Source organism: Spermophilus citellus, assembly GCF_964194105.1.
Source record: "Spermophilus citellus genome assembly, chromosome: 16".
Lineage (NCBI taxonomy): Eukaryota > Metazoa > Chordata > Mammalia > Rodentia > Sciuridae > Spermophilus > Spermophilus citellus.
In genome coordinates this window covers 68,032,770-68,047,208 of record NC_138196.1, presented here as the reverse complement: position 1 = coordinate 68,047,208, position 14,439 = coordinate 68,032,770, and the positions used below count along the sequence as shown (strand labels likewise).

The 14,439-nt window shown below is 33.2% G+C and overlaps 1 protein-coding gene across 2 annotated transcripts in view; it reads left to right on the top strand.

Annotated features, from left to right (window-relative positions):
* The window catches only part of TLL1 (tolloid like 1), a 207,118-nt gene that overhangs the window by 123,452 nt on the left and 69,227 nt on the right, over nucleotides 1–14,439 (top strand). For both annotated transcript variants that reach the window (XM_081269024.1, XM_081269025.1), the window contains exon 9: nucleotides 8,233–8,348. In XM_081269024.1, coding sequence (XP_081125150.1) covers nucleotides 8,233–8,348 — 116 coding nt within the window. The remainder of the gene's footprint in view (nucleotides 1–8,232; nucleotides 8,349–14,439) is intronic.

The following is a 14,439-nucleotide window of genomic DNA, read 5'->3' as shown; positions in this document are numbered from 1 at the left end:
AAGCAGTAAGGCATCTTAAAGGACACCCACCAAGGCTACTTGCCAGCTATCATAGTAATTAGTATCCTGTATACCATTTGGACAAGAAACATCAGTGGGGGTAGAGACTAGGTCATTGTTAAACTCTCCTTTATCCTATCAATTAGCAGTTTGCTTGTGAAGGTGATCCTTTCTAAGATATGTGTTATAGCATATCTGCTTTTGTCAATGATTAATTTATTCTCTTATTCTCTCTCTCTTTTGGGGCCTCTTTCTTATTTTCCCTTGAGATTCTCATTTTCTAGGGGAATTCTCTACTCTAATATTTACATTACTTTCTTTTTCATCTTTAAAAAGTTTTACTCTTCTCCTACAATCACTGGTAGAAATCAGCATTTTTTTTCTTCATTCAGTTTTCTTCTGTAATCCCATAACCTTTTGCTTGTAATTACTTGGTACTTGGACTAACTATAAATGGTAATATTTTCTCTATAGGTCTTCCATAGCTAAGTCTGTCCGGCATGTGAGCCAGTTTTCCATTACTTTAACAAATGCTTGAGGTGATTATTTTATAAAGACTAAAGGTTTACTTTTGGCTGATCATTTTAGAGGTTCCAGCCTATGATTTATTGGCCCCATAGATTTTGGACTTGTGGTGAGGTAGCACATTATGGCAGGGATGTGTGGTGGGACAAAGCTGCTCACCTCATGACCAGGAAGTGAAAAAGGGAGAAGAGAGGGCTGTGGTCGCGCACCATCACTTTCAAGGACACACCTTCAATGAGCTGAAGACCTTCCACTAAACCCCACCTCTTAAAGGTCTCCCTCTTCTCAAATAGCACCATATTGGGGACCAATCCTTTACCACAAGGGCCTTTGAAAAACGCTTAATATCCAAACTGTAGCATCAAGCAACATAGTAAAATTTAGAAAAAAAGATATAAAATAAATTTATATCTAATAATAAGCTTTTGAAAATTAGAATCTCTCTTGTAATATAAACATATAAGTATACTCACATTTTTATGCAAATAACCTGTGTCCACAAATTCACTTTTGATATGCAAACAATACATATATAGAATGTACATATGTATACATGTAAATTTATGTGCAGGGTGAAGGGATGAAAGGCCTGTTTCAACATGCATGGGGTTTGATATAGTAGGAACTTTCAAAGCGTTTTAGCACTTTTTTCGTTTATTTCTAAAGTTGATATAGGTATATTTTTTAGTTACCTAAACTATAGTTATTTCTGTACTGTAATTCTGTGATTCTCCAAGAATGCAGATAGAAAATTCTTCTATAATTGCTTTTAGATGTATGGTTTTTGGCTAAAATATACTGTCAACACTAAAAAAAAAATTCACTTAGTCATTTTTCTCTATTTATTCGTGATTGTATCTATTTGTCTATCAGCAAACCTTCCCTTTTCAGTGGATGGTAGCACAGGACCCCCAGTAGCCCAAGTTAGACAGTGGGATCATCCTCACTCCATTCTTTTGTCTGCCTCTCTTCCCATGCCTACTCAATCTCCACCCTTTTGTTTCCACCCTCTTAGAATCTCAAATTCCTACAGTGAATATTTTGGGTACCATCCTCTCTTGTTTGAATGCTGGCATGCCTCCTGTTTATCTCTTGCCTTTACTCGTCTATCCTTTCAGTTTTCTGGCCATGCTGCTGTCCAAGTGACATTTCAAAATGCAAGTCTTTTCACATGCGTCTTCAGATTAAAGGTTAAATTCCTTCTCCATGCTTCCTTCAAAGTTTGTCCCACATCTCTTCCCTCACCCTCATGTCTAGATACTGATTTCCCTAGAACTTAGTTTCTCACCCTACATCCATTAGCCTCCAGTGGAATCTCTTGCTTTGGGTCTCTTCTGTCAGACAGAACCACCAATAATTGCCACCTGTTGAAATCCTGTTACTTAAAAATGCCCTGGTCTTCCAGGACTCCTGCAGTGGTAAATTCATTATTCGATCCTTGTATTTGTTACTCTCATGATTGTCAGTTACTTGTCGTTTCCCACACTAGACTGAAAGCTTCTCAAGGATCAGAGTTGGGCTTTTCTTCCTGGTATCTGGAATCGGATAGAAGTTAGGAGCTCAAGAAACTTGAATGAGTGAATGAATGAATGAAGCAGCTTTCATATGTGCTGGGAACTGCACTGGATATTACAGACATGGAAGGGAACACAGAATTTATATTCAGATAGCAAGGGAGGGACTTCAGAGGAGGGCAGTAGTGCATGGTAAAGAAGTAAATCTAATCCATAAAGGATGCTAGAGTAGAGTCAGGAGTAATTGATCTGCTGTGTATTGGATGAGAAAGGCTTCCAGGAGCTGATAATTGTGCCCTGACTTGAAGTGTTTAGGCTTGGCTACACAGTTGCTACAAAATATATTTAAAAAATTTTCAACAACTTATCCTACTATAATTTCTCAGATGATTACTTAGGATTCTTTTTTTTCCATTTCCTTTTATGAAAATCATTTTGAACCAAAATTTTATTTATGATGTTTAAAAATTTTTAAGGAGCCCAGAATTTATGTATGATTTTAAAGCATTAGGTACTACTAAATTAATAAGATGTTTTTATTACTTCTTTTAAGCTAGAATTTATCAATTTTTTAGAGACTGGTTATTTCAAATTATTTTGCAGTTGTCTGTTTTCATTATCTTTAGTAAAATACAGAATATGGAAAAGAAGATGATTTTAAAATTTGGTATTTTTTGGATGCTATGGACATTTGACAGGAAATATATTTGTAGATGGATGTGCAGTCCTTTGATCATGTTATTAAAAGATGAGAATCTGTACTTATTTATCAATAATGCACAATCTAAATGGTGCTTATACCAAAATTTTCTATGTTAGAAGAAGGAAGATATGTATAGGTTATTTAATTGAAATGTAAGGTAAGTCATATGATAGACTTTTATATTTAACTTCCAAATTGTGTTTTAAAGTAATGTTGATTTAGAATACTCATCATAATAATTTACCTCTTTATATTTTTGAACGCTTTTATTTTTCCAAATATACTCAGAAATTCTTAGTTGTAGTTTAAAGACAAATTTTTACCATACAGTTCTAGTCTTTCTGCCAGTGGGAGAAGTGCTAAGATGATTCAGGGCATAGTAACATTTGACCCCTACAAAACAACCTTATGAAGTCTATGTGAACAAAATAGACGCAAGAGAAAACTGGATCTAAGGTTTTGAACTTTGAGTGTGATGATGTAATTAGGAAGTGACAATGTCAGTACTTACATTTGTTTTCTCATCCACAAACCTTGTCGTCAATGTGTAGACTGAGTGATAGAATTGAATGGTGCCAACTATTCTTTGTTAATTTTTAAAATTACTTGAATAGTAAAGATTTTTTTTATAACTGAACATAACTCAATTAATGGCTAAAATGTCATGTGTAGTAGGGGATCTTTAACTTGGAACAATCACATTTATTGAGGAATGTTTAGAAACTTTAATAATAGATGTTTGTACTAGGATTGAATTCAGAGGCATTTAAGGACTAAGCCACATCCCAGCCCTATTTTGTATTTTATTTTTTTAACTTTTTTATTTAATTTTTTTAATTTTTTTATTGGTTGTTCAAAACATTACAAAGCTCATGACATATCATCTTCCATACATTTGATTCAAGTGGGTTATGAACTCCCCTTTTTAACCCCAAATACAAGTTGCAGAATCACATCGGTTACACATCCACATTTTTACATAATACCATATTAATGACTGTTATATTCTGCTACCTTTCCTATCCCCTACTATCCCCCTCCCCTTCCCTCTCATTTTCCCTCTCTATCCCATCTGCTGTTGTTTAATTCTCTCCCTTGTTTTTTTTCCCCTTTCCCCTCACAAACTCTTATATGTAATTTTGTGTAACAATGAGGGTCTCCATCCATTTCCATACATTTTCCCTTCTCTCTCCCTTTCTCCCACCCCACTCGTCTCTGTTTAATGTTAATCTTTTCCTCATGCTCTTCTTCCCTGTTCTGATCTTAGTTGCTCTCTTTATATCAAAGAAGACATTTGGCATTTGTATTTTAAGGATTGGCTAGCTTCACTTAGCATTATCTGCTCTAATGCCATCCATTTCCCTGCAAAATCTATGGTTTTGTCATTTTTTAGTGCTGCGTAATACTCCATTGTGTATAAATGCCACAGTTTTTTAATCCATTCATCTATTGAAGGGCATCTAGGTTGATTCCAAAGTCTAGCTATTGTGAATTGTGCTGCTATGATCATTGATGTGGCAGTATCCCTATAGTATGCTCTTTTAAGGTCCTTAGGGAATAGACCGAGAAGGGCGATAGCTGGATCAAATGGTGGTTCCATTCCCAGCTTTCCTAGGAATCTCCATACTGCTTTCCATATTGGCCGCACCAATTTGCAGTCCCACCAGCAATGTACAAGTGTACCCTTTTCCCCACATCCTCGCCAGCACTTGTTGTTGTTTGACTTCATAGTGGCTGCCAATCTTACTGGAGTTAGATGGTATCTTAGGGTGGTTTTGATTTGCATTTCTCTGACTGCTAGAGATGGTGAGCATTTTTTCATATACTTATTGATTGATTGTATGTCCTCCTCTGAGAAGTGTCTGTTCAGGTCCTTGGCCCATTTGTTTATAGGGTTGTTTATTATCTTATTGTTTAATTTTTTGAGTTCTTTGTATATTCTGGATATTAGGGCTCTATCTGAAGTGTGAGGAGTAAAAATTTGTTCCCAGGATGTAGGTTCCCTGTTTACCTCTCTTATTGTTTCTCTTGCTGAGAAAAACTTTTTAGTTTAAGTAAGTCCCATTTGTTTATTCTTGTATATAACTCTTGGGCTATGGGCATCCTATTAAGGAATTTGGAGCCCGACCCCACAATATGTAGATCGGAGCCAACTTTTTCTTCTATAAGGTGCAGAGTCTCTGATTTGATATCTAGCTCCTTGATCCATTTTGAATTGACTTTTGTGCATGGCGAGAGAAAGGGGTCCAGCTTCATTTTGTTGCATATGGATTTCCAGTTTTCCCAGCACCATTTGTTGAAGATGCTATCCTTTCTCCATTGCATGCTTTTAACGCCTTTATCAAATATAAGAAAGTTGTAATTTTGTGGATTGGTCTCTGTGTCCTCTATTCTGTACCATTGGTCTACCTGCCTGTTTTAGTACCAGTACCATGCTGTTTTTGTCACTATTGCTCTGTAATATAGTTTGAAATCTGGTATCGCTATACCGCCTGATTCACACTTCCTGCTTAGAATTGCTTTTGCTATTCTGGGTCTTTTGTTTTTCCATATGAATTTCATGATAGCTTTATCTATTTCTACAAGAAATGCCGTTGGGATTTTGATTGGCATTGCGTTGAACCTGTAGAGAACTTTGGGTAATATTGCCATTTTGATGATGTTGGTTCTGCCTATCCATGAACAGGGTACATTTTTCCATCTTCTAAGATCTTCTTCTATCTCTCTCTTTAGGGTTCTGTAGTTTTCATTGTATAAATCTTTCACCTCTTTTGTTAGGTTGATTCCCAAGTATTTTATTTTTTTTTGAGGATATTGTGAATGGGGTGGTTTTCCTCATTTCCATTTCAGAAGTTTTGTTGCTGATATACAGGAATGCCTTTGATTTATGCGTGTTGATTTTATATCCTGCCACTTTGCTGAATTCATTTATTAGTTCTAGTAGTTTCTTTGTAGACCCTTTTGGGTCTTCTAGGTATAGGATCTTATTGTCCTCAAATAGTGATATTTTAAGTTCTTCTTTTCCTATTTTTATGCCTTTAATTTCTTTTGTCTGTCTAATTGCTCTGGCTAGTATTTCAAGGACTAAATTAAATAGAAGTGGTGAGAGAGGGCATCCCTGTCTTGTTCCAGATTTTAGCGGGAATGCCTTCAGTTTTTCTCCATTTAGAATGATGCTAGCCTGAGGCTTAGCATATATAGCTTTTACAATGTTGAGGTAAGTTCCTGTTATCCCCAGTTTTTCTAGTGTTTTGAACATAAAAGGATGCTGTACTTTGTCAAATGCTTTTTCTGCATCTATCGAGACGATCATATGGTTCTTATCTTTAAGTCTATTGATGTGGTGAATAATATTTATTGATTTCCGTATATTGAACCAACCTTGCATCCCAGGGATGAATCCTACTTGATCATGGTGCACAATTTTTTTGATATGCTTTTGTATTCGATTCGCCAGGATTTTATTGAGGATTTTTGCATCTATGTTCATTAGAGATATTGGTCTGTAGTTTTCTTTCTTTGAAGTGTCTTTGGTTTGGGGATCAGGGTGATGTTGGCCTCATAGAATGAATTTGGAAGAGCTCCTTCTTTTTCTATTTCTTGAAATAGCTTGAAAAGTATTGGTATTAATTCTTCTTTGAAGGTTTTGTAAAACTCCGCTGTATACCCATCTGGTCCAGGGCTTTTCTTGGTTGGTAGTCTTTTAATGGCTTCTTCTATTTCTTCCTTTGTTATTGATCTGTTTAAATTTTGTATTTTATTTAAGAACAGGGTCTCACTGAGTTACTTAGCACCTCGCTTTTGCTGAGGCTGGCTTTGAACTTGTGATTCTCCTGCCTCAGCCTCCTGAGCCTGGCTCTGTACTTCTTGAATTATAAGCAGACACTATGTCATAAACACTTAATTTTTAAATCGCATGTTATATTTTGTTTTGTTTTTAAGACAGTCTTTTTTCATTCAGGACATTACTGTATAAATTTATTAATTATATGTATGTTTACATATACATATATATTACATATATGTGTGTGTACATATATATTATAAACATATATGCATGTGTATACATACACATATATGTACATAAAATTGTTTTAATTTCACTTTAGGAAATACTGTCTAAGCATTCTCTGTGGCTTAAGGGGCTTTAAATCATTACAGAATTTAGTTTTAAACTGCTGAGAACTTTAAATTTTTTCACTGAAACATTCTACTCACAAATTATGTGGCACTTGATAGAATCTTAACACATTTTCGTTTTTCCAAAACCTTCTTATATTATGGCAATTGTCAAGTGCCCTAGATGATTCATAGAACAGTGTTAAATTATGTATTTTGACCTTGAGTATTTTAATTTTGTACTAAAGTTACTTTTATCTGCTTGTTCATCAAAATAAACATTGCATACTGCTTCTTGAAATTTATTTTGTTGTGCAAACATAATATATCTTTTCTGAATATTTATATTGTAACAAACTATTTTTACAGCTCTGTTTTATGATTTTAGAGTCATTATCTTTTCTTATTTAACACAAGATTTCCAGGACCATTTATAATTTATTGAGGATTTGATGAGACAAGAGTTCACCTGCTGGTAGCTCTGACTCTGTAATATGGTAATATCTCAGTTCTGATTGCAGTCTCCTTCAGAAGGAAGGAACTGTTATTTCAGATTGTTGAGTGAAGGTTATAAAGATGACAGGCTGCACCAGAGAGATCATTCTTGAATTAGGGATCCTTGAAACAGCCTAGGTCATGTGCTTTATACCATGTCTCGCAAGCAAAACACTAGCAAAACCCAGAATAAAATGGTGCAGATCACCAACTTTGCCAAATACGGGTCTTGATTATGTGTAGCTGATCACTTTTTATTTTCAATGACTGATAATTATTTTCAAGTAACAAGACGAGCTTAGTAGGAGAAAATATAAATTGTTTTTATAGCAATTTTCTACTTATGATCACAGAAAGACAAAGTAAAATGTTTAGATATTTTGGAAAATTTGAATTTTCCATGATATTTTTAATCTTTCAAAATTTTTTCTTATTTTGGAACATTGTACTTGACATTTTGATATCACCTTTACTGAAGATTTATTAGTTATCATTTACAATGTTTTCAATCTTGAATGGTATTTACTGTTAACCTCAATTCACTAGAATATATTAATAGACTGTTCCGTGTGGTCTCAGAGCAGCATCAACTTGGTATCTACTGGCCTCATCCTGAATATGGGTGTCTTTTAAGTTGGCTACTGGTTTCTTGAGAAAGAATGAGAAAAAGTCCTATGAGGGAGAACTTTATAAATGTCAGTTATTTATTTCATAATCCTATTTTATAGTTAACTCTAGTGATGAGATTAAGTATACCAAAATTCTGGTAAAAGAAATTTTAAAATAAAAATACATAGTCTTATCTAAGACATTGTTAGGGATATCTACGTTCTTCATAAAAATTAAAGAATAATCTTATGTATTCTTTCCTTTCAGCATGTGGAGAAACTCTCCAAGAATCCAATGGCAACCTTTCCTCTCCAGGATTTCCAAATGGCTACCCTTCTTACACACACTGCATCTGGAGAGTTTCTGTGACCCCAGGGGAAAAGGTAGTTCTATTTAGTCTCATATACTGAAAAGGTTCATCATTTTCAAATATAATTTGCTTTATCTTTTGTTCTTCTTTCATTCAAGTATTCAGAAAAATAATAATGGATATTGCTCAAACTCTGGGAATTATTGGAAGATATAATTTTAAAATTTGTAAATGCTATAAAAGGGTTGATATAATAAAATTGTATTCTCAGACATGAAATTAATTTCAAAAGCAGCATTAGAAAGATAACTATGAAAATATGAAGAAATAAACACCTAAATGTTCAATTAAGGCAATTATAATAAAACTTAGAAACTCTTTTCAACTATTATAAAAAAACAACAACACTGAATACCAAACCTGTAACATGCAACTAAAGCAGTACTTTGAAGAAAATTCATAGGCTTAAATTTTTACATTAGAAAAGGATAAGACCCAAAATCAATGAGCAAGGTATCTACATAAAAGGACTAGAAGAAAGAGCAGTAAAATGAAAGGAAAGATATTAAGGAGGGAAATAATAAAAGACAAACTAATGTTATGAAAATAAAGTGGTAGAAAATATGAATAAAGTTGCTAGTTTGAATTGATTTTGAAAACAGAAATAAATGGCAAGAGATCAAGAAGAATTACAGAATTATTTAATATTTTGAGAGATTATTGTACAATAGATGCTTTAGACACCAAAATGAAAATAAAAATATTTTGAACATTATGCCAATAATTTAAAAGTTGTCAGATGTGGGCAAATTCCTACAAAATTTTACCATGTTTTTACTCAAAAGAACTAAAAGCAACAAATAATTCTGTAACCATTAAAGAAATTGAATTACTAGTTATCTTAATTATTAGGGTTTTTTTTTTCAGCAATGAAAAGTCATGTTCAAAGTGCTTCATTAGTAAGATAAACCCAACATTGAAGGAAGAAATAAGCATAATCTTATATATATAAACTCTTCCAGGAGATAAAGATGTACTCTTTTTTAAATTTTAAAAAATTTATTTATTCTAATTTGTTATATATGACAGCAGAATGTGATTCAATTCATATTACACAACTAGAGCACAATTTTTTATGTCTTTGGTTGAACACAAAGTAGAGTCACACCTTTAGTGTTTTCAAACTTGTACTTAGGGCAATAATGTCTGTCTCATTCCACTGTCTTTCCTACCCCTTGTCTCCTCCCTTCTCCTCCCACCCCTTTGCCCTATCTAAGTTAGTCTATTCCCCCCACGCCCACCCCTCATCCTCATTATGAATCAGCACCCTTATATCAGAGAAGACTTTCGGCATTTGGTCTTTTGGGATTGGTTTACTTCACTTAGCATGTTATTCTCCAGCTCCATCCATTTACCTACGAAATGCCATGATTTTATTCTCTCTCATTGCTGAGTAATATTCCATTGTGTATAAATGCCACATTTTTAAAAATCCATTCATCCATTGAAGGGTATCTAGGTTGGCTCCACAGTTTAGCTATTGTGAATTGTGCTTCTATAAACATTGATGTGGCTGTGTCCCTGTAGTATGCTATTTTTAAATCCTTTGAGTATAGACAGAGGAGAGGGATAGCTGGGTCAAATGTTGGTTCCATTCCAAGTTTTCCAAGGAATCTCCATACTACTTTCCATATTGGTTACACCAATTTGCAATCCCACCAGCAATGTATGAGTGTGCCTTTCCCCCCACATCCTCACCAACACTTATTGTTGTTTTTAGTCTTAATATCTGCCATTCTGATTGAAGTGAGATGAAATCTTAGTTTTTGAAAGGAAAGTGACCACAACACTCGGAGTGACCAAAAAATCTTTATTGCAGCAGTGCAACAAAGAGAAAAGAAGGAAGGAAGGAAAGAGAGAGAGAGAGAGAGAGAGAGAGAGAGAGAGAGAGAGAGAGAGAGAGAGAAGAGATGAACAGGGAGAGAGCAAGAGCAAGAGAGAGACAGAGAGTGCGCGCAAGAAAGATAAAGAGCAAGAGAGAGAGAGCAAGAGAGAAAGAGCAAGAGAGAGAGGGGCCTGGCAGGAGGGAGTTTTTATAGCCCAAATCTAATGGGGCCTCTGGGTCTGCAAGCTGCCTTGTTGGCCCAAGGGGGGTTGAGTGCTCAGCCTTGAGCGGGACTTGACACAAACAGGTGATAAAGGACCAGATAGAGGGGGGTTTGAGTGTGTGGGCTATCTTGCAGCCAACATCTGTTCAGCCTGCCCTGCAGACAACACAGTTCAGCCTGCTCTGCACCCAACAGTTTTGATTTGCATTTCTCTAATTGCTAGAGACTGAAATCCATATGAAACAGAAGGAAATCAAACCCCTATCTATCTCTTACCATGCACAAAACTCAACTCAAAATGGATCAAGGACCCAGGAATTAAACCAGAGACCCTTCACCTAATAGAAGAAAAAGTAGGCCCTAATCTCTATCATGTTGGATTAGGCCCCAACTTCCTTAATAAGACTCCTATAGCACAAGAATTAAAATCAAGAATCAGTAAGTGGGATAGATTCAAACTAAAAAGCTTCTTCTCAGCAAAAGAAAGAGTCAGTGAGGTGAATAGAGAGCCTACAGAATGGGAGCAAATTTTTACTATACGCACATCTGATAGAGCACTAATCGCTAGGATACATAAAGAACTCAAAAATCTCAAGCACACAAACAAACGAATAATCCAATCAATAAATGGAACAGACACTTCTCATAAGATTATATACAATCAATTAACAAATATATGAAAAAATGTTCAACATCTCTAGCAAGGTGTACTCTTATTATTTATGTTATAAAACCTTAATACCAATCCTGATGAGGACAGCATAAGAAAGGAAATTTGTATCCCAGATTCACATGTGAATATGGATATAATTCCATCAAAACTACCAAATCAAGTGTTGATATATATGCTTGTATGCATATGTGTTCATGCATCCATAATGTATCAGTAAAATATATGTGTGTATAAACATTAGATGAGTATCTAAAACCAAGAGAAAAATTCTAATGATTTAATAACAACAGTAGCATACCCCAAGCAAACTAAAAGAGTAGGATACTTTCTTAATTTTACAGAATCAACAAAAATTATCACAAAAATCATTTTTATTAGGGAAACTGTTTCCTTTGAGGTAGGCTAAAAAACAAGAATATCTACTACCACCATTTCTTTTTCAATATTTTGTTGGAAGTAACAGATCATGAAGACAAGAAAGTGGAGTTAAACACACAAGAATTGCAAAGGAAGGCAAAATTTTCTTTATCATATTTAGTTTGTTGGGTATAAAATTTGAAATTGCTAGAAATTTGAAAATTGCCAACCAGAAGTAGCATTGTGCTTATATGTACCTTAATTTAAAAAATTAATCCATTAATTTCTGAATTCTATTTTGAAAGCTCACCTCTGGTTTATATTGATACTCATATTTATTTAATATTAACAAATGTGTATTGAGATTAATCTTTATTTTCTACTAGTTATTACATGACTTTGATCCTTTAATTAATCTGGAAAGTCTTAAACATATTCATTAGTTTCAGTGAAATGAAACTACAGTTTCATTACAGTTAAAAATATTCAATATTCCTGTGATAATTGAATATAGTTGAAGAATATCATGTCTCCAGGGTTTTGTGTTATTCACAGTATAAGTTCTTTGAATAAAATACCTCAAAAACATAAGTTTTATGCACAAAACATTAGATATAACTTGAAATCCATGAGTACAAGCATAGGTCTTTATTTAGCTGTTTTTAATTTAAGAATTGTAATTCTGTCTCTGTTTTAATGTACTTATAAGTGTGGACCAGTTGCTATTTATGTTCTTTCAATAATTTCTTGAAAATATATTATGAAAATTATTTTTAAAAAGGAACTAAAGAGCAAATTTTAAATGATGGTAAATTTTGAGAGGAAGTTTAAAACAAATTTTTTTAAAAGAAAAACCTGTAGAATCTGAAAAATTTGGGATCAAGATTTATCAAATTAAATCAGTTCACAACAACAAATTAATATTTGGGAATTAGTGTTTATCTTAGGCAATTGGAAATACTCATACCGTTAGCATTCAAGAGTAATTTATTTTTTTCTTGTTTGTATGATTACCAGGAAAATTATATTTTCCATAATGTTGTAAGTAGGAATAAAAACAACAAATCTGTTATTCTTTCTCTTATTTTTCTTGATTTTATTTATGCTAATTACTGAATAAATTGGTTGTTAAAAGTGGTCAATGAACAATAGTAATTTATATTTATACCTTGTATTTTTGTTTTATTTTTCCAACATTTGAGTTTATTCTTTTTAAAATAATTTTTAGTTTTCAATAGGCCTTTATTTATTTTTTTATTTATATGCAGTGCTGAGAATTGAACCCAGTGCCTCACACATATGAGACAAGCACTCTGCCATTGAGCCACAACCCCAGCCCAAGTTTATTCTTTTTTTAACTTAAATTGGAAATCTAAATTATTAATTTCAAGCATCTTTTCTTTTCCAGCATAAATAGTATAGGAGTGATAATTTACCTCTAAGTACTACTTAATTGGAATTCCACCAGTTTGACCTATAGTATTTTTGTTATTTTAAAATTCTAGATATTTTATGTGTTCTATTATTTTTTCTTCAGCACACATATTTTTAGTAACATTTTTTAAAAATTTCAAATATGTTTTTTCCAGTTTGCTTATTAATAATTTCTCTTTTAGTCATCTTTAAATGAGGGACTACAGTCAATATGCTTCAGTCATTGAAATAGCTTCAGGCTGGTATGACCTTGGAAGTGACCAATATCCATGAAATAATCTGTGCTTTAAGAATATATTTTGTGCAATGGTTGGGTGCAAAATTATATATATATAATATTAGTTTTTCTAATTGTATAGTTGAAATAGTCTCAATATTATTGTTTTTGTCTTCTTGATCTATCAAATAATTAGAAAGGTGTGGCAATATTTGTCACTACTTGGTAGATTTCTTAATTGCTGTTTACAGTTTTTCACATCTGTTTTATACATTTTATTCTATATCTATCTATGTACATATATATAAATTTAGAGTATTACTTTAGGATATTATATCTTCCTCTTAGATTGTTTTTATTACAGGGTGAATCTCTTTATCTCTAGTCATGGCTTAGTTTACCTCTATTTTTTCTGTTATCAATAAAGCTACACTTTATTTTGATTAATATGTTTGCCTGGTGAATCTCTGTCCTGCTTTAAAGATTTTTTTCACTTTTTGACCCTTTGTTTCAGGGGTGTCTCTTTTAGACAGCAAACAGTCTGGTCTTATTTTTTATTTCATACATGATGACAAGTTGTGTCCTTAACTCCAGGGATAATTCACAGTTACCTTTAAGTGATTAATAATGTATTATCATTTCTTATTTGCACATTATATGTCCTTCCCTTTTGTTCGTTCTTTCTTTTATGCTTTCTTATGTATTGAATTATATTTTTATCTGGTTAAATTTTTCTTTCTATCGGTTTGAAACTTTTAAATATATATTTTATTATACAACGATACCTCTTTCTACCAGCTTGCTTATTTAACAGTTATATTTATTTAGTGTATTTACCTTCTTCTCAAAACATAAAAGGATCCTTTAATTCAGATTGTCTTCAATATGTTCATGTTTTGTTCATGCCTGTTTTTTCTTCATATAAAAGAGGCATTATTGTCTTTTTGCAGTGAATATTTCTTTTTTAAAATATTTTTTTTAGTTGTAAATGGATACAATACCTTTATTTGTTTATTTTTTATGTGGTGCTAAGGACTCAAACCCAGCGCTTCACACTTGCCAGGCAAGCACTCTATCACTGAGCCACAACCCCAGCCCCAGTTTCTTTTACAATGTGCAAATATTTTACCAATTTTTAAATTGTGTATAAAAGCATATAAGATTAACCATCTTGATCCTCTTTAAATGTACAGTTCAGTTATGTTTAGTATATGTACTCACATTATGAGATAAATCTCCAAAATGTCTTCATCTTGCAGATCAAATCTGTACTCATTAAATAAGAAATTCCCTTTTTCAACTCTTGCCAGCACCTGTCAACCACCACTATACAATGTTTCTGTAAACTTGACTACTTAGAAACCTTGAGATATCT